Here is a 27,597-nt window from a genome sequence, read left to right on the forward strand (position 1 = left end):
TATTAACAGATAGCAATAAGCAGTGTTTCCTACTAATTGATTATTTACCGTGTGCTAGTCCTATGCTAAGAGCTTTAGAGATACGTGAGACTCTTGTGAGTCCCGATCATCATTCTCCCCAATGTTCAGAGGAGAAGGTTCTGCGTGTTTGAGTATCTTACCCACAGTCACAGAACCAGTACATGCTGGGACTTGGTCTCAGACCCAGGTCTCTCCAGCTTTGCAGCCTGTGTTCATCACATGATGTATCACTTACAGGCAACTCCACAACTGAGCTCAAGTCTTTGACAATCGCAGGAGCCAGCATCCTGCTGGAGCCATGGCCTCCAGTCCTGTCTGTGTCCATGGGAGGGCTCTGTGGCAGCCCCAGGTCCCACTTGCCGGGAGTCCTTTCTTCACCCAGGGGCATCCTGAGAACAGAGAGGTTGAGGGGGCAGCAGCGGAGGTTAACAGCTCTTCAGCAGGCACTGGGTCCACATGCTGGAGCCACTTTTTTGTTTATTTATTGTATTTAGACATCAGATGCCAGGGTTCCCACGAGTCACCTTCCTCAGTGAGAGATCATGGAGGGGCGGCCAGTCCGGTCTGCATAAGGCCCTGCTCTTGTCTTGATGTTCATTTATTCATGAATTGTATTTTTTATACGTGGTTCACATTTTCCCAGTCCAGTAGGTTTTATTTGTACATATTCTTTTAAAAATTATAATTCTTTTGTTCACACAAATTTACACTTACATATATTGTTTTATATCTTTCATTTTGCTTTTTACTGATGAATTCTTTGCATAAATAGAATTGTACTAGTCATACTAAGGTGATAAAGATAATCTGCTAATTTTTAATCATCTATAGAAACATTTTAATTGCTTCATAAAATATTAGGGCATATGTCATGGTAATTATATTAATGCTCTATACTTAGAGTTAATACAATTTCTTCATACAACACTTATAATTAACAAAGTGTCTTAATCAAATAATCTTGTTAACAGGCATCACAGGGAGCAGCTTAACAATATCTTTCATTTGTATAGTTCCTTAGAATTTTCAAGTCACCTACAGAAACATCTTCCAACAAGCTATAATTGGGCAAAGCAGTTAGTATTATTCCCATGTTACTTATAAAGAAGCTGAGATTACAAACACTAAAATTCGTGTCCAATATCAGCACAGTCTGGCCATTAAGGAAACAGAATTAGAACTCAAGGACTCACGGGCACTTTCTTACCCCACACACAGACAGCTTAAAATAATAACAGCGTATTAAAATAAGAATCTCTTGTAGTACATTTGAGTGTTTGGGAAACTAATAATAAACTGAAGCTGCTGAAGAATCTATTTCTTTTAGACAAGCTTTTCTTATTTTTTTTTATTTTTTATTTTTATTATACTTTAAGTTCCAAGGTACATGTGCATAACGTGCAGGTTTGTTACATATGTATACTTGTGCCATGTTGGTGTGCTGCACCCATCAACTCGTCAGCACCCATCAACTCGTCATTTACATCAGGTATAACTCCCAATGCAATCCCTCCCCCCTCCCCCCTCCCCGTGATAGGCCCCGGTGTGTGATGTTCCCCTTCCCGAGTCCAGGTGATCTCATTGTTCAGTTCCCACCGATGAGTGAGAACATGCGGTGTTTGATCCAAAGGATTATAAATCATGCTGCTATAAAGACACATGCACACGTATGTTTATTGCGGCACTATTCACAATAGCAAAGACTTGGAATCAACCCAAATGTCCATCAGTGACAGACTGGATTAAGAAAATGTGGCACATATGTACCATGGAATACTATGCAGCCATAAAAAAGGATGAGTTTGAGTCCTTTGTAGCGACATGGATGCAACTGGAAACCATCATTCTTAGATAAGCTTTTCTGACATCTTTGTGAGCACTAACTGAATTGAGGCGTGAAATTGCATAGGACAGTGGTGGCCCTATGCATAGTAGAGATTTAATGCTTATTTTAAAATTCAGTATCTCTTAATTTAAAATAAAGATTTGATGATAAAAATCCACTAAAACAGATATTGCAAAATGACACATTTGGAAAAATAAATTTCTAACAGTCTTCTTAAAAATAATTGTTGATGAGTCTTAAACATTGACAGATTTTTTTCTGCTGATGGCTGTCAATCTGGGTATTTCATACTCAACCACAAATATCCATGTGCTTAACATTTTGCAGACCAGGATATCACATGAGCAGCATCACTGACTGTGACTGTTAGATTTAGCTAATGTGACCGCTAAAAATCAAAGTAGAGTGTTGAAAATTTTTCAGTAATGTCATTAATTCCTAAATTACTTATGAAACCTATTTCCAGCATGTGAGTGGACTCCAAGCCACAGGTTTCAGTCACTTTCACGTATACCTAGGGAACATGTTATGGAAACTGATCATTTTATCTGAAAATCTTCATTTTTGATTACTTAATGTAATACTTAGCTAGAATGCCCTCAAAGACAGAGAATCCACATCAAACTTAAGTGACTGTCTTTCAGTAAGATGGAGCTTTCATACATGAACACACCACACACACACACACACACACAAATTGCAGAGGAATGCTGTAAAAAAAAATGATTTATAATCTTACAAATACATTATATACATTAACTAGTTTAATTCTTACCAAGATTGCCAGATAGATACAATTTTTCTACTTTACAAAGAAAGATGATCATTTCTCCCAAGGTCACACGCCTGCTAAGACAGAAAAGAATTTGAAGGACTATGGCTTCCAAAAACCCTTCTCTATACCCTCTCCACAGAGCTGTAACTTCTGTTATTTATGTCTAAAATGAAGATGTAAGCCTCTGCAGAATTGTTCAAGGTTGCATATGTCTATAAAAGCTGGCTTATCCTTCTGGAAGCTTCGTTTTTCCATCTTAATAAAACAAAGCAGGAATAGGCCTTTGTGTTCGCCAATTCTTCCTATCCGTAGTGGTCATGTGCTCACCTGTGAATTCATGTCTGCTCTGGAAACTCTCAAAGCAAACTTTGAATATAATGAATAAGAGACTTCACTGCATATTTTTAAGACACACATTATTTTATTGTTATAGATAAGGTTATTTCAATAATAAGCCCTGAATGTTATGACAGTGAAATGCTAGTAGAACTCTTTCCTGCCCAAAATGTATTCTCTTTAATTTCTCTATCTTTAAAGAACAATGGTTTGTTTGTTTGGTATCCCATAAAGCTGGTTATAATTCTATATAAGATATTAATAATGTGATTTCTCAAATTTCAAATGCATTAATGTCATCATATATACTTTTAAATATATTTTAGTCATACGTAATAAATGTTTGATTTTTTATTGATATCTCTGAAGTCGCAAAGTATGTTTCTCATCTGCCTTATTCATAAACTATTAGATAATGTCTATTTAAAGTTGCTTAAATGTTAATCTATTTTAATTAAGCAAAAATTGACATTAAATTTTATTTTGCTACTTGATGCTATTATCACATCACTCAGAAGTATATTTTCCAGAGTTTATACTTAGAAACAAATTGAGAAAGAAATAACATTTGGCATATAAAGGTGAAAAAAATTCTGTTTTGATAGGGTTCCTTTGAAAGGTTTTTATTGTATTGTTTTTACTGAAGTTTACGAAGTTTATTCAGCTATGGAAAAATGTGATTTTAATTCTGCAACTGAATTTTAACATTGGAGTCAAAATGCTCATAGGATCTGATGTTCCTGTATTAGTTTGGCTGTATGTCTTAGATGTTAAACTCAAATTAGAACCCAAATAAAAGGATTCAGAGTCTGATGGATCAACCATCTCTACCAACCATGCCAACAGTGACCAGCCTGGGTCACAATCACGGCAGCCACCTCCACACAGGTGGTGGGCTGATTCATTTCCAGGTGTTATCTCAATTAGTGCTCCAGTCCTTCAAGATCAATTTTACCGATGAAGAAACTGCAGCTTGCAGCAGAGAGTAACAGGGTTGGAGGTGGTGGAGCTGGGATATGGCTTCTTTTATATAGGTCAGCCTGGGCTGCCCAGACAGAAGGTTGTGAGTGCAGAGGGTATGCAGATATTTTACCTGAAGTTGGTATAGCGATTGTTAACTCAAAAAATGTTGATGTACATGACCCTTTAGTTGGAACAAAAGTGAAATGATTATCTCTGGCTGGTCATGGTGGCTCAATGACTGTAATCCCAGCATTTTGGGAGGTTCAGGTGGGCAAATTACTTGAGGCTGGGAGTTTGAAACCAGCCTGGCCAACATGGCGAAACCCCGTCTCTACTAAAAATACAAAAATTAGCCAGGTGTCATGACGTGCTCCTGTAATGCCAGCTACTGGGGAGGCTGAGGCATGAGAATTGCTTGAATCTGGGAGGCAGAGGTTGCAGTGAGCCAAGATCGTGCCACTACATTCCAGCCTGGAAGACAAAGTGAGACCCTGTCTCAAAAAAAAAAAAAAAAAAAAAAGGGGAAACGATTATCTCGGAATTGGCATGAATTAGCAATAGATGAACTATTACCAACTCTGACATCTACACTAGCATTTAAAATTGACCACATTCACTAAGGCATTTCCTATATTTTTATTTCCGTGTGTTTATACCCAGGGAGACCCATTGGTGGTCTGATACGAGGCAGGCTGATCTTCATTCTCTTTGTTTTGTTGTTAAACCTGGTACATTGTTTTTTTGTTTTTGTTTTTGTTTTTGTTTTTTTCTTTTCTTTTCTTTTCTTTTTGAGATGGAGTCTCGCACTGTCGCCCAGGCTAGAGTGCTGTGGTGGGATCTCGGCTCACTGCAAGCTCCACCTCCCGGGTTCACACCATTCTCCTGCCTCAGCCTCATGAGTAGCTGGGACTACAGATGCCCGCCACCATACCCAGCTAATTTTTTTTTGTATTTTTAGTAGAGACAGGGTTTCACCGTGTCAGCCAGGATGGTCTAGATCTCCTGACCTCATGATCCGCCCGACTCAGCCCCCAAAGTGCAGAGATTACAGGCGTGAGGAAATGTGCCCGGCCCTAAGCCTGCTACATTCTTTAGTAAAGCAAAATAATTAGGTAGGAAACATTCTTGATTCTTGGTTGAACTAACTGCTGGCCTGTGCCATACATAGATATTAACTATGTGCCCCAGTCATGTTAGGTGACAGCACTTCTAGTGCAAAAGAGCATTAACCCTTTCCTTGTTCTCACACATGCCATATTCTTAAAAATCTGAAAACAATGAAAAAATACCGAAAACAACTTTGTTTGCTTGCACTCTGATCCTTCCCTATGTTCAGATAGCAAGATGGAGTGAAGAGTGAAAGCACGCCCCTTTGCCCTGGAGCAGATAGTGGTAGTGTGCTCCTGTTGACACTCCCGGGAAGCAGGCCACAGGTGCGTGGAGCTGTGTTCGCTGTGAAGTGGATTCAGCCTGATAACATGGAATGAATGCTGCCATTGAAATAAAAGCCAGATGTAATCCTGCCCACACTCTGTGATAGCTGTCCTACCTCCAGAGAGTCCTTTCTTCTTCCTAGACTGTAGTTTCTCATTTACAAATTAAGGGTGTGGGGCTGGAATCATGTCCAGGTCCCTTCCAACTATCTCACTGCAGATTCCAGGATTCTCACTGCAGCTCCTTTGCGTGTGACCATGGTGCTTGATTGCCCTGCTATGTCATGTGGCTTTTTGTGAGCATCTTTACCACTTGATTAGGGAGGAATTTGTGAGATAGCATTTTAGAAAAGTGAACTTCATGGAGGTCACCATGTTTATAGTCATTTTAATGGTGTGGATGAAATTTAAGCTACCTTGTAAATAAAGAAAACGTAGACAATGGTGACTAATCCAGGGACTGGAGAGGTTATCACATCCTTGTTAACCATTAGCAGTGTTTCCTTTAAAACAGCAACTTTTTGCATATGAGCAAAGCGAGCGTACATTGCTCATTGCCATGAGAGGTGACGACACGAAGATGGTACGTCCTGCAGATACATTGATCCCTTTCTCTGTTTTCTCCTAGGGTTTTCCAGGAAACACAAACGCAGACAGTGTGGTGCACTACAGACTCCAACCTCCCTTTGAAGCCAGGTTCCTGCGCTTTCTCCCTTTAGCCTGGAACCCCAGGGGCAGGATTGGGATGCGGATCGAAGTGTACGGATGTGCATATAGTAAGTGGCCTTTATTCCCTGTGTGAAATCAAGGTCAGCATGAGATTCTGTCAAAGCCACACTGTGAAAGCCAATGTTGGCATGAAATGTTGAACTTGACTTTTTCTGTCTTTTTAAATAGCTGGGCAAGTAGAACTGGTTTTTATGGAAAGCCTCTAGTGTCTTCTCATGACAATATGGACTTTAGTTACTGTCTTTTATAGTTGAATTTAGAGGTGGACATGAAATGAAACTTACCTGTCTTTAGATTCCCAGAGTTTAGCAAAGTACTTGCAATATGGTAGGCATCTCATCAAACTAATACAATTCAAACTAACAACAGATGATGCTATTTTTCTGAAGCTGAGATGATACCCTGTCTGGGAAAACAGGAGTGGTACTGGGGGCAGTGGGGTGATTTCTCGCAATCTCTTAGTTCTCTGTTTTTCTCTACTAACATCCTCTTTTGCACACCGTGCTGTTGCTTCACTTGATCTTCACTTGGTGGGAGCCTGTGTTTAGTCAGCCTCTTTTCTCATCTATTCCTTGTTGTAAAAGTGGAAAGGATGGAGCCGACATGAATATAACACAAACAAAAAGCAGGCAGTGAAAGTATTTGGTGGTACTCAGTGACACAGTTGCCACTTGATGTTCTAGAACATACTTGTATTCTTTCTTTACATTATCATAAAAATGCTTTAAAATTATTGTCAAAATGGAATAAAATTTAAAAATACTCCTGTATAAAACTGGAGAACAAGTCAAAGAGTAGCCTGGATGGAAATGTCTTAAGTGGCTTCATCTTGGGTCAGGCCAGACGTTCATATCACACCATTTACACACAGTCACTCCCATTCTCTGCCTAGTCACAGCTTTAGCCCTGAAGAATATTAATTTTCTAAAGCATGATAACAACATCTGTCATTCATGCAGCATTTAGTGTTTCGGATACTATTATTTCTGTTTTATTATTAACCCATGTACAACCCAGTTAATTTCCTAACTCTGCCTCTGTTTTTTAGTGTTTACACTTCTGCAGGGCTAAATGTAATGATTTTGCTTTACCAACAGTCTTTTTTCTTCCACTTATTGTTCATTTCCTTATATCCCTGTTTTTTTTCTGGGACCTACAACTATACTGTCGGTTTCAATGGCTGAGATGTCTGATATTTAGAATTTCTCTTGGATGCTATGAAATTACCTTCTCCTCTCATTACTCTGAAACAACTTCAAGTTTACTGACTTCAAAGTAGAACATGCTCTTTGATGGGATTTGCCATTAGCTTGATGTTCCTTCATGAAGAGATATTACTCCAGTTCCTTGGGCGGGAGGTTGGTACCAGGAAGATCAAAGCCCCTTAACTGATTCCAGAAAGGGCCAGTGGGCGGTGCAGCTGCCATGCAATCTGCTGGCACCATTAACTTCTGTAAACATATGCTGTTGGCCATAAGGGACTACTAGTAAAAAAAACCCAAACATGCGGACAGATAATATATGACCATTGCTAACTAACTAAAAGTAATTATTTAGAACAAGTGGACATCTATGTTGTCTTTTTTTCCTTAGAACAATACTTGTTCAAGTATGGTAATTTTATTTTTATTGTTGACAGTAATATAATCCTTTAGGACTTAATGTTAATAATGGTAGTTTCGGTATTTTCATTTGCATTTCCACTGCCCTGTTTGTTTTCTAGAATGTTGCTTATAATGACTTATAATATCCCTGCCACGCAGCATCTCTTCCCATTTATCTAGTTATGTATTTATCAATTTATTTTTATTTTAAGAGGCAAGTTCTCACTGTGTTGCCCAGGCTGGAGTGCAGTGGCTACAGGCACAGTCCCACTGCTGATCAGCTCGGGAGTCTTCACCTGCTTCATTTGGGAGCTGGGCTAGTTCACTCCTCCTTAAGCAACTTGGTGGTCCTCTGCTTGGAGAGATCACTATTTGCTACTAAAATTTGTTCAGACACCTGATCGTCATAGTGTACCCCTGGGCCCCATGGATCCTCCCACCTCAGCCTCCTGAGTACCTGAGACTGCCGAACCCTAGTTTTATTAGCTTTTCTACACTTCATTTGCAATGATAGATTCATTATTCCTTTAAACTGTATGTGTTTTCACAGACTTCTGGCTTAGTCTATGAATGCATCTCTATTTCCACTTCTAGCCTGGGGAGAGGTTGTAGGTTCTCCCAGAGTTGCTGCTCAAGTGCAGAATAAAGCCATGAGCACAGATGGCCTCGGGCCCTTCTTGACACCTCTACTCTCCTGGTTTTCCATGCACCTTTGCATGCTACTCTTCCTGCCACTCCTTAAAGGCTAACATTATCCACAGATTGGTTCTAGGTCTTCTGTCCTGCTCCCAGGCTCTCTCTGAGCCTTTTATCCACTTCCATGAGTTTTCAGTAGCATTTACACACTGGCTGATAACTTCCAAATATGTATCTGCAACCCAGCTCCAACCTCTGGTACCAACCTCTCTTCACTGGCCCTGTGAACACTTAAAACTCAGTTGTCTGTCTTCTCATTTTCCATTGTCTTCCATCTTATAAAACGATACCAACAGCCACCTTTTGACTGAAACCCGATTCTGTCTCCTAAATGTTTTGAATTTCTCTCTTTCCCTCCAGCTTAGCCTAAATGAGCACCAGCCTCCTAAATCAGCTGTTCGTCTCTGGTCTTGACCTTTCCAGTTTTTAGTCCACACAATAATCAGGATGATTCCTGTGTGGAAAAACACGCACATTTGATTGTTCAAAGATGCTTAAAGCCACACCCAAGACCCTAGGACTGTTTCCCAGTGTACTTAGAAAAATAAATTCCCTATGCTCTACTGCCTGTCCAGGCCTTCAAGGGCATCTCTCAAGAACAAAAGGGAACTCCCAGATTCTTATGCCAGAACTCTGTGAGTCCTTGACGCATCTGTCTCCCTTGCCCTCCATGTCCAGTGAATCACGAAATTCTGTATTCTTCCTCCACATTACACCTTGCATGATTTCAGCTCTCTCCAGCTCTACTACCGACTTAATCTAAACTTGGTGTCCCACGGAATATGGAAATTGCCTTCCTAGCTTAGGTGATTCTGTGTCTGCTCATAGCTGACATACTACATTATATTCTCCACACTGCAACTCAAGTTACCTTTTACAAATGCTGAACTAATACAATTATGTCCCTGTTTAATACCATCAGTGGCTTTCCATTGTTCCTAAAATAACATCCAGACTCCCAGCAAGGCCTGGAGGAGCTTGTCCCTGGATAAGTCTCCAGTGCCACCTCTTGCTGTCATCACCTGCTACCTGTCCACTGTCAATTGTATCAAGCTTCTTACTGACTCAAAGCCTTTACACCTGTGGTCTCCCCTGCTTGAAATGCTCCTTCCTCATGTTCTCAACTGGGTATTTACTCCTCCTCCTTTGGATCTTAGTTTAAATGATGCTTCCTAGGCCGTCACTCTGAATTTGGTTCCTCATTATAACTTCCCAGGAAGCCTATAATATGACTTCATGTGCTATAGTCACATTTTATAATGTATCTGTATTTGTCTTATTTGAGGCCTAATTTCCTTCTTCCTCATTAGACTTCAGGCTACACCAGGGTAAGGCACATTCATTGCTATAACATCAGCAACTAATACAGAGCCAGGAACATATTAAGTGCACCGTAGCTTTGCATTGAGTCAATGAATGAATGAAGCAATTCAGAAAAATGTCTGATAGATGATAACAAAATCCGAATCATGAATCCAAATTTCAGATATTTATTTCTCTCTTATACTAGCCATCCAGGTAAGGCAGGTATCTTGGAGATTATATTGTTATAAAGTGTAGTATTAAAAATTCTAACTCTAGTAAAAATAGCAAATATAAGATTTTGCAGTTATGTTTCCATTCTTCCATCTGATATTTGATGCATCTTTATGTAGTAGGAAGGCAGTTATTAACACCCAGATATTCCAAGTGAGCAATCTGAGAAGACACCAAGGTCTGGCAGTGCAGGAGCTACAAATAATACCAGAGACAAGGAGAGGACTCCAGTCCTCTACCAATTCCATGTTCTTGATGGGTAATAACTGCCGAGGTTTTATAAAGGATAATTATGTTGATACTTGTTTTGACATCTTGCTACACTGATTGATGGCAGCAGCAGCTTTTCTCCTTTCAGAGAGACGGCATCAAGCCGCATTGTATTGTATTGTATTTAAACATTTAGTGTTTGATTCTGTGCCTTCCTCCTTTTTATCGTGCCACCTTTAATTATCCTTAGCTTCAGAGTTCTTTAAATCACTCCCCTTTCTTTGATATTAATGAAAAACTAGAACAGTCCTCTTCCTGTTGTTTTCTCAAGTGGTTAGTATCCTTTCCATCTCTTTAATTCCCAGTCCACTAGTGCAGATTTTAAGGGCTTACATTCCACTCCATCCTACTGTGTTAGTATTTTCACTAGGTAATACTCAAACATGACTTTTGTCTGATTCACGTTTCTGTTAAATTGAGATTGGGCTTCTATTCCTTTGTAAGTCAGGGGCAATAATTCATGAAGAAAGTATTATTGAAGGTTGACTTCATAAATAACCAAGAAGAGCTTGGTTCACCACTTTTTTGTCCCTTAATGGTGGAAAATTTGATAGGGGAGGGCATCTGGGAGTGGTGGATTCTTTTCTAAAATGTTAATACTTGGAGTACAGCCCAGATAATTAACAGAATTCTTTTTTTTTTTTTTTTCTAAAACATAGACTTTCTTTCTTTTTTTTTTTTTATTATACTTTAAGTTCTAGGGTACATGTGCATAACGTGCAGGTTTGTTACATATGTATACTTATGCCATGTTGGTGTGCTGCACCCATCAACTCGTCAGCACCCATCAATTCATCATTTATATCATGTATAACTCCCCAAGACAATCCTTCCCTCCTCCCCCCTCCCCATGATAGTCCCCAGTGTGTGATGTTCCCCTTCCCGAGTTCAAGTGATCTCATTGTTCAGTTCCCACCTATGAGTGAGAACATGCGGTGTTTGGTTTTCTGTTCTTGTGATAGTTTGCTAAGAATGATGGTTTCCAGCTGCATCCATGTCCCTACAAAGGACGCAAACTCATCCTTTTTTATGGCTGCATAGTATTCCATGGTGTATATGTGCCACATTTTCTTAATCCAGTCTGTCACAGATGGACATTTGGGTTGATTCCAAGTCTTTGCTATTGTGAATAGTGCCGCAATAAACATACGTGTGCATGTGTCTTTGTAGTAGAATAATTTATAATCCTTTGGGTATATACCCAGTAGTGGGATGGCTGGGTCATATGGTACATCTAGTTCTAGATCCTTGAGGAATTGCCATACTGTTTTCCATACTGGTTGAACTAGTTTACAATCCCACCAACAGTGTAAAAGTGTTCCTGTTTCTCCACATCCTCTCCAACAACTGTTGTTTCCTGACTTCTTAATGATTGCCATTCTAACTGGTGTGAGATGGTATCTCATTGTGGTTTTGATTTGCATTTCTCTGATGGCCAGTGATGATGAGCATTTTTTCATGTGTCTGTTGGCTGTATGAATGTCTTCTTTTGAGAAATGTCTGTTCATATCCTTTGCCCACTTTTTGATGGGGTTGTTTGCTTTTTTCTTGTATATTTGTTTGAGTTCTTTGTAGATTCTGGATATTAGCCCTTTGTCAGATAAGTAGGTTGCAAAAATTTTCTCCCATTCTGTAGGTTGCGTGTTCACTCTGATGGTAGTTTCTTTTGCTGTGCAAAAGCTCTTTAGTTTAATGAGATCCCATTTGTCAATTTTGGCTTTTGCTGCCGTTGCTTTTGGTGTTTTAGACATGAAGTCCTTGCCCATGCCTATGTCCTGAATGGTACTACCTAGGTTTTCTTCTAGGGTTTTTATGGTATTAGGTCTAACATTTAAGTCTCTAATCCATCTTGAATTAATCTTCGTATAAGGGGTAAGGAAAGGATCCAGTTTCAGCTTTCTACTTATGGCTAGCCAATTTTCCCAGCACCATTTATTAAATAGGGAATCCTTTCCCCATTTCTTGTTTCTCTCAGGTTTGTCAAAGATCAGATGGCTGTAGATGTGCGGTATTATTTCTGAGGACTCTGTTCTGTTCCATTGGTCTATATCTCTGTTTTGGTACCAGTACCATGCTGTTTTGGTTACTGTAGCCTTGTAGTATAGTTTGAAGTCAAGTAGCGTGACACCTCCAGCTTTGTCCTTTTGACTTAGGATTGTCTTGGCAATGCGGGCTCTTTTTTGGTTCCATATGAACTTTAAAGCAGTTTTTTCCAACTCTGTGAAGAAACTCATTGGTAGCTTGATGGGGATGGCATTGAATCTATAAATAACCTTGGGCAATATGGCCATTTTCACGATATTGATTCTTCCTATCCATGAGCATGGAATGTTCTTCCATTTGTTTGTGTCCTCTTTTATTTCACTGAGCAGTGGTTTGTAGTTCTCCTTGAAGAGGTCCTTTACATCCCTTGTAAGCTGGATTCCTAGGTATTTTATTCTCTTTGAAGCAATTGTGAATGGAAGTTCATTCCTGATTTGGCTCTCTGCTTGTCTGTTACTGGTGTATAAGAATGCTTGTGATTTCTGCACATTAATTTTGTATCCTGAGACTTTGCTGAAGTTGCTTATCAGCTTAAGGAGATTTTGGGCTGAGACGATGGGGTTTTCTAAATATACAATCATGTCATCTGCAAACAGGGACAATTTGACTTCTTCTTTTCCTAACTGGATACCCTTGATTTCTTTCTCTTGCCTGATTGCCCTAGCCAGAACTTCCAACACTATGTTGAATAGGAGTGGTGAGAGAGGGCATCCCTATCTTGTGCCGGTTTTCAAAGGGAATTTTTCCAGTTTTTGCCCATTCAGTATGATATGAGCTGTGGGTTTGTCATAAATAGCTCTTATTATTTTGAGGTACGTTCCATCAATACCGAATTTATTGAGCGTTTTTAGCATGAAGGGCTGTTGAATTTTTTCAAAAGCCTTTACTGCATCTATTGAGATAATCATGTGGTTCTTGTCTTTGGTTCTGTTTATATGCTGGATTACATTTATTGATTTGCGAATGTTGAACCAGCCTTGCATCCCAGGGATGAAGCCCACTTGATCATGGTGGATAAGCTTTTTGATGTGCTGCTGAATCCGTTTTGCCAGTATTTTACTGAGGATTTTTGCATCGATGTTCATCAGGGATATTGGTACTAGAGAGGCAAGAGCAAACACATTCAAAAGCTAGCAGAAGGCAAGAAATAACTAAGATCAGAGCCGAACTGAAGGAGATAGAGACACAAAAAACCCTCCAAAAAATCACTGAATCCAGGAGTTGGTTTTTTGAAAACATCAACAAAATTGACAGACCGCTAGCAAGGCTAATAAAGAAGAAAAGAGAGAGGAATCAAATAGACGCAATAAAAATTGATAAAGGGGATATCACCACTGACCCCACAGAAATACAAACAACCATCAGAGAATACTATAAACGCCTCTACGCAAATCAACTAGAAAATCTAGAAGAAATGGATAATTTCCTGGACACTTACACTCTCCCAAGGCTAAACCAGGAAGAAGTTGAATCCCTGAATAGACCAATAGCAGGCTCTGAAATTGAGGCAACAATTAATAGCCTACCCACCAAAAAAAGTCCAGGACCAGATGGATTCACAGCTGAATTCTACCAGAGGTACAAGGAGGAGCTGGTACCATTCCTTCTGAAACTATTCCAATCAATAGAAAAAGAGGGAATCCTCCCTAACTCATTTTATGAGGCCAACATCATCCTGATACCAAAGCCTGGCAGAGACACAACAAAAAAAGAGAATTTTAGACTAATTAACAGAATTCTAAACTGTTCTTTTCATGAAGATTTCTTTTATAATGTCCCAAGGGAAAATCATTTTTTGTTACTCATAGGTAATTCTTTATTCATACATTTTCTGTTACATTTTCTTATCACTTAGTCTTCAAATAGTTTTGTATGTCATTCAGACTCTGTCTTATGTAGCTATGCTATTACCAATCAGTCCTCTTCTTATTTATCATTCTAGCTTCACTAATTAGGTTGAACCATATATTTCCCAAGTTTTTAGATCAAATACAGTTGAATATTAGCAGTTTCATATGGATTAACTGAGTGCTGTACTGTTTTCTGTAGGAACAACAGATGGCAAGTGGAGGTTTCCAATAAAACAAAATAAATAGTGACTGGACAAAAGAAGCAATTTTTATTTTCTCCCTTTGAAAATTTTACCTGTCCTTGATTAGAATTTGAGACATGGGAAATTTTCATAACTCCTGAGATGCTCCAAGTTTGTGTTGCTTCATTGGTGTGCTAATGAAGTTAGAACTACCTACCTCTCTAAAGTTCCTTTAATTGTTCTATCACTTTTTACGTATACATGCTGTGCTAGTTTGCATCACTGGCACCAATTGTGTACCTGTCCCTTGCCAGCGCCCGTGAGTGGCGTATGCTTCCCTGCCCCCTGATTTTTGAGCCGGCCATGTGACTTGCTTTGGCTAATCGTAGGCAGAGTCGAGTCTACGGTGTATCCACTGTCCTCCTCTGTGTCTACCATTACCCTGATATAAGCATGCCTGAACTATGAATTCCAGTAAAATGAAGAGAGGTAAATACTTTACATATTTTGAAGCTGTTTCATTAAATGCATATAGATTGGAAATTGTTTTATCTTCCTTAAAATTGATTTTTTGTAATTATGAAATATCCTTGTTTATTTCTAATAATGCCTCCTGCCTGTAAGTCTGCATTCTCTAATGATAGTACTATATAGCTATACCAGATTTCTTTTGGTTAGTGTTTTCATGGAATATTTTTTCCATTCTTTCCTTTCAAACTTTTTGTCTTCATATGTAAGGACTCTTTCTTTATTATTTAAACCCAGTCTGGAAATCATTGAGTTTTAGTTGGTATATTTAGTCCACTTATATTAGATGTAATTACTGACATATGTGAAACTGTAGATGACATGTTACGCTCTGTTTTATATTTGATTCATTTGTTTTATACTCCTCTTTCTCTCCTCTTCTTTTGAGTTAATCAAGTTTAATTTTTCCAGTTTTTCCCCTATTGTTTCCTGTTTTAATTTTGTTCCCCTAGGTACTTGAACTACTACTTTTATCACTTTCCAAACAATACTAGGATTTAAGTACAACTTATGTTAATTAAACCCCTCCAACCTTGTGCTATCTTGACACATTTTAGTTTCATACATACATGTATGTATTTTTTTATTTTTAAATCACAAAATTTAATATTATAATTTTTTTGCAATCGGTATTCACTTGAATTTACTCACATATTTACCTTCTTTGCATTTTCATGCTCTTTCTGAAACAAATTCTTTCAGCTAGAAAGACTCCTTTTAATATTTGTCTTAGCCCAGTTCTACTGGTAATAAATTGTCATATAGCTTTTGTCATATAGCTTGAAAATTGTGTTTATTTTATATGAATTTTTGAAGGCTATTTCAGCTTACTGGAAGATACGGTCTGTAGTTATTTTGGCCTTTTAAAAATGGCACTCTAGTGTTTTCATGATGTTTATTAAGAAATCAATAGGCAATTGATTTTTATCCTATAAGGGAAATGTGTATTTTTCTTCTGGTTACTTTTGAGAATTTATTCTTTGTCTTTGATTTTCAGCAGTTTTACCTTGATGTAGCTATTTTCGTTTTCATTGAATTTGTCCTCTTTGGATTTCACTGAATTTCCTTTTTCTATGAATTGATTATTAGATTGAGTAATTCTTCACCGTTATTTCTTCAAAATATTGCCTCTGCCTCGCATTTCCTTTCCTCCTTTCTGGGACTCTAATTACGTCTGTCTGAGATGTTTGTGTCTTATTTTCTTTCTTTCTCTCTCTACCCCCTCCCCCTTCCTCTCTCTCTCCCTCTCCTCTTTCATCCTTTCTATTTACGCCACAGTCTAGACATTGCGTACTGCTTTATCTTCTATGCTACTAATCAGATCTTCTGCTATGGCCAGTCTATGGTTAAATATACCAATGAGTTATTCATTTTAGTTACTGCAATTTTCAGTTTTGCAATTTCTATTGATATATTCTAGTGAAATTCCTTATCTTGCTGTCTATCTTCTTGGAAATATTAATCACAGTTATTTTAAAGATTTTTAGTTAACTTCAATATCTGGATTATCTCTTGATCTTTTCCATTGTCTCGTTTTTGTCTTGTTTCTGTTTTGATGTCTTGATAATTTTGGCTGAATTCTGGACATTTTGGACAAAAATCTGTAGAGGCTAGAGAAGACAAAATGATCCCCCAGAGAATCCCCAGCCCAGCCTCCGATAGGCTTCTAGATTAGGCACAGATCTTAATTCAAATAAGCATTTAGCTGACTCAGTGCAGCGCCTCAGTCCCCATGAGGCCTAGTTGATATCTTATATCTGGAGTACAGTGCTTCAGGAGTCCCAACTGGGATTTGAGGGCTTTTACCAAAATGTTTCTTTGAAAATCTCTGAATTCTGCCATCTGACTCCTAATTATGATGAGTCTACAGCGACCCCTGCTTCATGACCCAGCCTCATAGCTGTCCTGTTCACTTTCTGCTTGACCACCTTGTTTCTTGCCCATTGCTGCTTCGGAATTGACCAGTGCTTCAAAGATAAAAGCAGAAAGAGTGTTCTGAGCTTGTCTTCTAAGATCTTTACATTCTCAAGTCCTAGCAGTCCTAGTAGATCTTTAAAACTTTCAAGAAGATGATTTAAACTTTACTTGATACACATTTTCTACTTGTCCTTGGTAGGAAGTGTGGTCTTCTGAATGTTTGCTTGTCATAACTGAAAATATAACTGCATTCTTTTAATGCCATGGGAAATGTATTGAAGAAAACAAAGTGTATGTGATTTTTTCATGTAATAATGTGTTTATAATACAGTGTACTTAATATTTTGGAAAATTTTTCTGTAAAATACTAAAGTGCTATTTAAATTTCAACAAATATTTTTAAAAAGTAAATAAAGCTGGTCACAGTGGCTCATTCCTGTAATCCCAGCACTTTAGAAGGCCAAGGCAGGCAGATTGCTTGATTGCCTAGCCTGGGCAACATAGCAAAAACTCCATCTCTACAAAAATTACAAAAATTATCTGAACATGGTGGTGTGTGCCTGTAGTCCCAGCTACTCAGTAGGCTGAGGTGTGAGGATCGCTTGATCCCAGGGAGGTCAAGGCTGCAGTGAGCCAAGATCATGCCACTGCACTCCAGCCTGGGTGACAGAGTGAGACACTGTCTCAAAAAAAAAAAAAAAGAAAATGTTTTAATAAAAAAGTAAAATAAATAGAAACCCAAAATAAGATGAAAAAGTAAATCCATGTCCATCAGAAATAAGTAAGTTGAAGAACTGGAATGTGAGCCTACTCACAGAGGATTCCAGACTCTGTGTAGTCGACTGTTTATCTTTACCAGGAAATGGGAGAAGGAGAAAAGAGAGAGGAAAGAAAAGAAATAGAGAGGAGAGATCATGCATGAAAATTAGAGAGAGAGATCAAGGTCTTTACTGAGAATGTAGAACCAAGACATGTTTTCCCTAAGTTCCTCTTATTATGCCCAGAAGGAAAGAATGTATGTGAGTGAATAAAGGCAAATATTTCTGAGGAAAGCTTTGTGTATTCACCGATTGCAGGATTCAGTATTCTTATCCTCCCCAAATTGATCTACAGAATCCCAATACACCTATTCTAACTTATTATTATATTAAAAGGAATCATCACTAGTCTTTAGAGAAATTTTAAAAATCACAATGAGAAACCACTATACACCTAGCAGAATGGCTAGAATTACAAAGAGTTTTGAAAACACCAAGTGTTTGGCAAAGCTATGGAATTCTCATACATTGCTGGTGGGAAATGTGAAAATGATACTATCACTTTGGAAAACTATCTGGCATTCTTCTAAGCTAAATATACACTTAACATATAACTCAGCAATTCCACTCCCATGTATTTACCTGGGAGAAATGAATGCATATGACAACACAAAGATGTATGTGTGAATGTTCCTAGCAGTTATATTTATAACATTTAAACCTGGAAACGGTCCAAATGTCTATCAGCAGGTAGATGGATAAACAAGTTGTCAAGCAGTTGAATACCCCAAGCTATAAGAAAGAACAGACTGTTGATGTGTGCAACAGCATGCATGTATCTCAGAAACATTACACTTAGCAAAGGAACCCAGACACAAAAGAATACATACACATTATACAATTCTATGACATTTTGGAACTGACAGAACTAACCTGTAGTTACAGAATGTAGATCACTGGTTTCCTGGGTCTGGGTCTGGGTGACAGTGTTGGGGGTTTGATACAAATGGCAAAATTAGTGAGTTGATATGAAATTGCCTATACCTTGATTTTTTGGCAATAACTTAGGTATATATATTTGTTAAAACTCATTGAACTGTAACCTTAAATTATTGAATATAAATTATAACTCTGTGAAAATGGTATTCATGTTTCCATATTGGAATTGTGGAGTTCTTTGTTTTGTTTGAGAGAGTCTCTCTCTGTCGCCCAGGCTGGAGTGCAGTGGTATGATCTTGGTTCACTGCAACCTCTGCCTCCTGGGTTCAAGCTGTTCTCCCATCTCAGGCTTCTAAGTAGCTGAGATTACAGGCGTGCACCACCACACCCGGCTGATTTTTTTGTATTTTTAGTAGATGGGATTTTACCGTGTTGGCCAGGCTGGTCTTGAACTCCTGACCTCAAATGATCCGCCCACCTTTGCCTCCCAAAGTGCTGGGATTACAGTGTGGGCCACTGCGCCTGGCCCCATATTGGAATTAATATTCAATTTATTTAGAGAGTAAACTGTAATTTGCCCATTATTCCTGATAAATCATCCTGAAGCCTTCGTGTCATCACAGCTACCTAGTTAGCTTATTAAATATGCAAACCCCCAGGTCTCACCCACAGAAATCCTGATTCCTGGTCTGGTTGAGGCTCACGTTCTAAAGTCTCCAAGTGATCACTCCTAGTCGATCTGAATGAGGGTGGCTGATAGAACACTTGAAGAAAATTTCTGTGGAATAGTGTTTTTTTTTTTTTTCTTTTGTAAGACGTCAGTGTTTGTACCCTATAGAATCTTGCTGTTTTCAAACAATATTTTCCTCTCAATGTTGATGTGTTTCTCCTGAAAAGGCAGTGCAAGGTAAGATGGGGATGATATGCCTGTGCTTAGAATGACAGTGAGAAGCAGAAAAGTAGTAATGAGAAGCCAGAGGTAAGAGTACATTCTGTGTGTGGAAAATGTGAAAGGAGGCCAGGAGGGGTGGCTCATGCCTGTAATCCCAGCACTTTGTGAAGCTGAGGCGGGCAGATTACTTAAGCCCAGGAATTCCAGACCAGCCTTGGCACCATAGTGAGACCCCATCTCTAGAAAAAAATTTAAAAATTAGCCAGCATTGTAGTGCATGCCTGTAGTCCCAGCTACTTGGGAGGCTGAGGCTGGAGGATCACTCGATCCCAGGAGTTCAAGGCTGCAGTGAGCTATGAAGGTACCACTGCACTACAGCGTGGGCAACAGAGTGAGTCTCTGTTTCTAACAAAAGTAAGATATGAAGGTAAAATATAGTGTAAGGAAATAAAGGAAATAGCAACTCAAAATTACTTACGTTAGCTTTTCAGAGACTTCATACTTTGCAGGAGTCTAAAGCAGGTAGACTCCTTCCTTATCCTTTCTTAGAAGTCGTTCTGGACCAGATGCCTGTTTATAGAAGCATCACAGTGAATGTGGCAGAAACAACCATATTTCAGGATTATATGTCCTTTTTTCTATACTGTGCGCTCCTTAAAAGTAATTCATTGCCTTTTGCATTTTTATCTTTCACCTAGCATATGGAAGGCTTTCAGTGAATATTAGCTGTATAAATTAGGACATAACACATCTTAGCAAAATTACTTCTGACACAGTTCTTCCTAGACATGTGCGTATTTTGTATGGCAAAGTTCTTTATCTTACAAGAATTAGCATTCGGGAACTTTGTGAACGCATCTGTTCTTAGCTCTTCCGGTATTCTTTTTTTTTTTTTTTTTTTTTTTTTTTTTTTTTTTTTTTTTTTTTTTTTTTTTTTTTTGAGACGGAGTCTCGCTCTGTCGCCCAGGCTGGAGTGCAGTGGCCGGATCTCAGCTCACTGCAAGCTCCGCCTCCCGGGTTTACGCCATTCTCCTGCCTCAGCCTCCCAAGTAGCTGGGACTACAGGCACCCGCCAACTCGCCCGGCTAGTTTTTTGTATTTTTTAGTAGAGACGGGGTTTCGCCGTGTTAGCCAGGATGGTCTCGATCTCCTGACCTCGCGATCCACCCGTCTCGGCCTCCCAAAGTGCTGGGATTACAGGCTTGAGCCACCGCGCCCGGCCAGCTCTTCCGGTATTCTTTGAGGAAGCGTGGCGAAGACATTATAATTGCACCAATAATCTTCAAGTATCATTTGAAAACTCTCATGGTCCTTTAACACGAGAAAATGAGACAGACATATTAATACTTCTGAGTAAGATTGAGGTCACCAGTGATTGAAGTGAGTCAGCCCAGGAACAAGCTGGCTGGCAGAGAACGAGCTGTGTAACTGTGGATGAACGGCTGTAAATCTCTTCTTCCTGATAGAAACGGAAGATTTCCTAGGTCCTTCAGAACTTAAATCTGCTATCATTTTAAGCTGTCTACTTTCCCATAAATCCCGTATGTGCTGTTTTAAACTAATTTCCACCTCTTTTCTCTGCCCAGTGCCCTGACAGTAATAATGAGGCAGATGTCCACTGAGGGCACCCCATGTGCCCAGCACTGTTGTAAAGTACAAATATTAACTCATTTAACCCTCACAACAACCTTGTGAGAGAGGAATGTATGTGTAATCACTTCACATATGAGGAAGCTGAGGCACAGAGAAGCTATGTAACTTACCCAGGATGGAACTGGAATTCAGGCCCACACAGTACTCTAGTGTACTAGGAAATGTAGCTCCTGATCTAATGGTGACAAACTAATGTGTCGGGTTCACATTGCTAATACTGATAGAGATTCAGCAGTCAAAACTATAATCTTAAATAATAAAGCTAATAATTATAAACTAAATTCATATAAAATTAGAAAAGCACTTCCTACTTTAAACCACGAGCTAAGTTTTCTTGATTCATTCTGAATGGCAAGCCTTTTATTCTGAAAACTTTGAGGAACATTGGATTTTAGTGTAAACAAAATAAGTGACATTAATTTTCCATTATCCCACTACATTTCCTATTTATACAATTGAATTTCATACAAAGGATTTTTTCCAACAGGTTTCTGATAAAATATTATATTAAATGTGCTACTGGAATTATTTTAGTGTTTTATTCAAATATATATTGTAGGGGAATATTTGTATTGATTGTGGCTAGGTAGGAGAACTGTTTTTTTCTTGAGACGGAGTCTTGCTCTGTTGCCCAGGTTGGAGTGCCTGGCACAATCACTGCTTGCAGCAGCCTCAACCTCCCGGGCTCAAGCGATCCTCTGACCTCACCCTTCCAAGTAGCTGGGACTATAGGCAAGTGTAACCAATCTTGCCATGCTGCCCAGGCTGGTCTCCAACTCTTGGACTCAAGTGATCTGCCCGCGTCAGCCTCCCAAAGGGCTGGGATTACAGGCATGAGCCACTGCACCTGACCAGTTGGGAGAACTTTTCTTTGCTCTTGCAAGTGTTTTAAAATGCTAAAAGTATGACTTTTGTGGAAAGTGGGAAAAGAGTTTACCTTTTGGCATTACTTCTAAGCACCAAGACTTGAAATTTTGCTTCTCCAGTGGGAGGATCTTATTCAAGAGGGACTATGTGGGAGTTGTCCCTCTCCAGCACTGATCTTGGCAAGCTCATTAGTGTTGACTTACTGAACTCAATGCTTTCCATCCCAAACATCGTTTTTTGTTTCATATTTTTATGTATTGACTTCATAAATCATAGTTGAGTGTTTTATGCTTTTTAGAAAGTTTGAATTTACAATTCATTAATCTGCTTTTATTTTAAAATATGCATAATGAGCTATAAGTATATTGTTAAATTTCTAGATACAAGCACTAATGGTTACAATAAAGAGAAAATCAAGGTATTGGCTAAAGGACAAAAGAGTTTCAAGGTCATTGCTTTATGTCTCTTTCAGTTGATACGTTTTTTACTATTCTATTTGCCTGAGGGAAACATTCCAGGAAATATACTTCACATGCCTTAGAAGATCAATACTGCTGTTGGAGAGTAATAGTAAACATAGACTGAGAAAAAGAAACGTATAGGTTGCAATAATCCAGAAAAAACCTTGTTGGGAAGAAAACTTTTTTTGTAGTCAACTGAAAAAATATAGCTCAAATATTAGCATTTTCTTTAAGCAACAAATAAAGACATGATAAAAACTGAAGTATTAGGGTGTTGCTAAACTGTGGAAGTCTGTAGTCAATCTTTTTCAAGTTTCCCTTAGTTTATGGCCGTGGAATAATAATCTTAGATATCTTCATTTACATTTGACAAGAGTTTTGTTTTTATCATGAACGTATAAGTTATATAACAAGGAATAATTGTTTAGTTTACACACAGTTTACTCAGAATGTGTTTATTCATCATGCACTTGATACATTAATTCCATATGAGTACATTAGCCCAATGTGAGAAAATCAAACTTCTAAATTTTAAAATGATACATAAAATGGACAATTCTTGAAGTGCAGTTTATTATATATATTTCAGATAATGTGAATGAAATGGATAGCCATGCAAAAAATACTGGTAATTTTTTTGAAATTAAATATAATTAAACAAATAATGCCATCTTATTGACTTGAATGACATCAGCTAGTCAGCTTCAAATAGTTTCATATTTCACTGGATTTTCATGCATCATTTATTAAATAAATATATGTTTCAAAGGACAATTGCTTATTTTTCTTTTTACTTTTGAAAAAGATTTTCTGGATAATACTAATTTCTTCATGTGATTTTGACAAATATCAAATATTATTTTTTATTACTGAAAAAATAAAACAACTTGTTTTTTGATGAGCTGGACATATCTGACATTTATAGTGAAATTATAAGACCTGACAGAGTGCTGAGAGAGTGTGGCAGCATTGGAGTTCTGACAAGCTACAACAGGAAGAACCAAACCAGAGGTGTTAAGGCCATGCCCTCTAAACAAAGCATCCAAGAAAACAAAACCTCTGTACCTTTATCAGTCAGGGCTCTCCAGAGAAATGGAACCAATAGGATGTGTGATGTGTGCATGTGTGTGTGTGTCTGTGTGTGTGTCTGTGTGTGTGTGTGTGTGTGTAGAGAGAGAGAGTTATTTAAGGAATTGGCTTACTTGATTGTAGGGACTGGCAAGTCCTAAGTAAGAGTTGATATTGCAGCTGGAGTCCAAAGGTAGTCTGGAGGCAAAATTCCTTCCTCCCAAGAGAACTTCAGGTTTCTTTCTTTCTTTTATAGCCTTCAACTGATTGGATGAGGCCCACCCACATTATGGAGTTTAACCTGCTTTACTCAATGTCTACTGATTTATTATTGATTACCTCTAAAAAATACCTGTACAGCAACATCTAGTATTTAACCAAAAACTGTTTACCATGGCCTAGCCAAGTTGACGCATTGCAGTTCTCATTAGCAGTACTGTTAGCCGAGGGTTGAGAAAAATATTACATGTCATCTCATTTAAAATACATTTACTACATGTCTAAAGCAGTATTTAATAAGTATGATATGTGTGTGTTTGTGTATCTTTACAAACAAAATCTTTACTAAAGTAGGTACATGTGTAAGAATCAAGAGAAGCCAAAGCTACTGGGAATGAATAAAGGTATTTAAATTGAGTGACACTGATATTTAATATATGATAGACTGGATTAAGAAAATGTGGCACATATACATCATGGAATACTATGCAAGGGAATGAATAAAGGTATTTAAATTGAGTGACACTGATATTTAATATATGATAGACTGGATTAAGAAAATGTGGCGCATATACATCATGGAATACTATGCAACCATAAAAAAGGATTGAGTTCATGTCCTTTGTAGGGACATGGATGAAGCTGGAAACCATCATTCTCAGCAAACTACCGCAAGAACAAAAAACCAAACACTGCGTGTTCTCACTCATAGGTGGGAACTGAACAATGAGATCACTTGGACACAGGAAGGGAGACATCACACACTGGGGCCTGTTGTGGGGTGGGGGGAGGGATAGCATTAGGAGATACACCTAATGTAAAAGACGAGTCAATGGGTGCAGCACACCGACATGGCACATGTATACATATGTAACAAACCAGCACGTTGTGCACATGTACCCTAGAACTTAAAAGTGTAACAAAATAAAATAAAATAATGACCTTAAAATAAAGACTTTATGTAGTAAAATACAACTTCTTTCCTGATTGTTTTTAATCAAATAGAATGAGAAGAAATGGGCTGCTTTTATCTTAAAGATAAAAGCCATTGGGAGTAGATTAATAAAAGCATTTCTAGATGATGAAGTTTGAGAAAATGTTAGAAAAATCTAACAGTGGGTATTACGTATATCAACTCATGATGCCAACAGAAAATATATTATTGTCAGTTGTTTCCTTCGATGAATGGATTAGAAATGCAATGTGTGTCTATGTGTGTGTGGTGTGGCATATTGATGCACACATTTTCAGTGTGCTACTGTATGGCATATTTATATTTAGAATTTCTTTTTAATATCCTCTTTCCTAGAATCTGAGGTGGTTTATTTTGATGGACAAAGTGCTCTGTTGTACAAACTTGATAAAAAACCTTTAAAACCAGTAAGGGACGTTATTTCTTTGAAATTTAAAGCCATACAGAGCAATGGAATTCTACTTCACAGAGAAGGACAACATGGAAATCACATTACTCTGGAATTAATTAAAGGAAAACTTGTCTTTTTTCTTAATTCAGGTAAAAAAAATACTTGAACCTTTATACCGGTAGTTTAAAAAAATCTGTTTACATGAAAGTACATTTGTTGGTACTCAATCTTTTCACAGTTAGATAAAATGACCATATAATTCATCATCTAAACCAGAACACTTTTAAGAAATAAAAAATACACAAGTGATAGTTACTCTGGGACAGTAAACGCAAAGTAGAACTGCAATGAACAAACGTAAATGAAAGTTTAAGAGCATTACTAACAGATGCATGTAATATGTACATATCCTAAGTATGATTTCTGTAAACAGCCTATATTTTGACAGACTATGCAAGAAGATCACCATATGTGTGTATAATATATCTGTAATATATGATTACACATATCATAAAGACAAGAATAGATCATTATAAAATTATGAGATAATGCTGATAATGAGGTTCTAAGAAAGAAAATATTTGCAGTGTAAATATAAATGTCATGAGTAATAGAAAAAATAAATTACTAAGAAAAATTTCAACAAAGTATAGAATTGAACTTAAAGAAATAAAAACTGTAAGAATGTTGTGTTCAAGATAGGGAGAAAGTGAGAAAACAACTCTGTAAGATGGAAAGTTGGATGCAAACTGTGATACTCAACTAAAAAAGGGAAGCCATGATTTTGAACAGAAATAACCGAGTGTTTTTTTCCCTCTCCTTGAAGGCAATGCTAAGCTGCCTACCACTGTTGCTCCTGTGACCCTCACCCTGGGCAGCCTGCTGGACGACCAGCACTGGCATTCTGTCCTCATTGAGCTCCTCGACACGCAGGTCAACTTCACCGTGGACAAACACACTCATCATTTCCAAGCAAAGGGAGAATCCAGTTACTTGGATCTTAATTTTGAGGTTCTTATAGATATATAGTTTAAATTAAATATAACCTGAAAAATAAGCTAACTGCATGGAGAAATGCCATTTTATAGTAATTCGTAACTAAGTTGACTCATAGTAACAGGTATGTCTGTCCTGGTACTGTGAAACTGTTTATGCCTTCTAATAGGTCAATCTATTATTGTAGATCGTCTTTTCCACCTTGAAAGGAAGTAAACAGTCAGTGTTAGGTTAGGAAATCTACACATGAAGAAATGTCAAGGCAGCAAGCAATGTTATTAAATGTGCTCATTTGAATACATTTCGTTTGAAATTTCATCTGGTATATTACACTGGTTGTTTGACTATGCAGATTCCTGGGGGATTTTTTTCTTGTCTTGGTGCAATCCTAACCAACATAGCGTTAACTAGGACCACTTTGAGAAGTTGACAAGATATACACCAATAGATATATTAAATAACAAGAAAGTCAGAAGCTCACATATAAACAATTTCCTGATATTTTTTAAGGCATTAATTCTTTTTGCAACCCATTGCCCATATGCATCTAAGCTATACTGTTAAATAGCATCTATTCTTCCCGTCCTTCACAGGACACCTTAAAGTGTATGAAGGATCAGAACAAACCAGAAAACCTATGATATTTAAGTGACTTTGGCATATAATATTAAACTGAAGATACTAGTCCTGTATCAGATTATTCAGTTTTATTACTTTAACCATGTAATAGCAAAAGATAATATCTAATGCAGAGGTTGGCAAACTATGGGCATCAGACCCAAGTTTGGCCATTTTTAATAAAAAAAAAATTAAAAGCCTGTTTTGTTCAAAAGAGAAAGTTTTATTGGAACCGAATCTCTTTATGTATTGTCTATGGCCACGTTGGTACTCCAGTGTCAGAGCTGAGTATTGCAAAAGAGATCCTCTGACCCACAAAACATAAAATTTACTACATGGCTGAAAAATGTTCGATGTAGTAGAAAATGTGTGTTGATTTCTTCCTTTAAGTTTGTTCAGAACTGTCTGGTGCCAGAAATAAAAGTATTAACAGCTGCCACTATGATAGAACACTTCATTTGGAATTAGCAAGCACGGAAATATAAGATATTGGGAATGGATTTGTGACAATTAGTACTAGAACTATTAATTATACATGCTTTAAACACGTAATCCGAAAATCACTAAACAATGTTATTTATGTCATTTTTCTTTCTAAGATCAGCTTTGGGGGAATTCCGACACCCGGAAGAGCACGGCCATTCACACGTCAAAGCTTTCATGGGTGTTTAGAAAATCTGTATTATAATGGAGTGGATGTTACTGAGTTAGCCAAGAAACACAAACCACAGATCCTCATGATGGTAAGGAAGCCTAATGGAAAAGAAAGAAAAAAGGACATTTTATCATTTGCATTTAAAAATTATTCATGTGAAGTCTCCATTTCATATAATATTTTAAGAATCAACTCTTACTTTAACAGCTGCCCATTTAATATAGTAATTTATTTTTATTTATTTATTTATTTATTTTGAGACAGAGTCTCCCTCTTGTCTCCCCGGCTGGAGTACAGTGGCACAATCTCAGCTTACTGCAACCTCTGCCTCCTGGGTTCAAGCAATTCTCCTGCCTCAGCCTCCTGAGTAGCTGGGAT

General features: G+C 37.9%; 1 protein-coding gene across 2 annotated transcripts in view; it reads left to right on the forward strand.

Moving 5' to 3' along the window:
• LOC104659883 (contactin-associated protein-like 3) overlaps positions 1 to 27,597 on the forward strand; it is a 243,106-nt gene that overhangs the window by 119,756 nt on the left and 95,753 nt on the right. For both annotated transcript variants that reach the window (XM_010360050.2, XM_010360049.2), the window contains exons 4-7: positions 6,003 to 6,150; positions 24,896 to 25,099; positions 25,777 to 25,961; positions 27,164 to 27,307. In XM_010360050.2, coding sequence (XP_010358352.2) covers positions 6,003 to 6,150; positions 24,896 to 25,099; positions 25,777 to 25,961; positions 27,164 to 27,307 — 681 coding nt within the window. The remainder of the gene's footprint in view (positions 1 to 6,002; positions 6,151 to 24,895; positions 25,100 to 25,776; positions 25,962 to 27,163; positions 27,308 to 27,597) is intronic.

Source organism: Rhinopithecus roxellana, chromosome 16, assembly GCF_007565055.1.
Source record: "Rhinopithecus roxellana isolate Shanxi Qingling chromosome 16, ASM756505v1, whole genome shotgun sequence".
In the NCBI taxonomy this organism is placed as follows: domain Eukaryota; kingdom Metazoa; phylum Chordata; class Mammalia; order Primates; family Cercopithecidae; genus Rhinopithecus; species Rhinopithecus roxellana.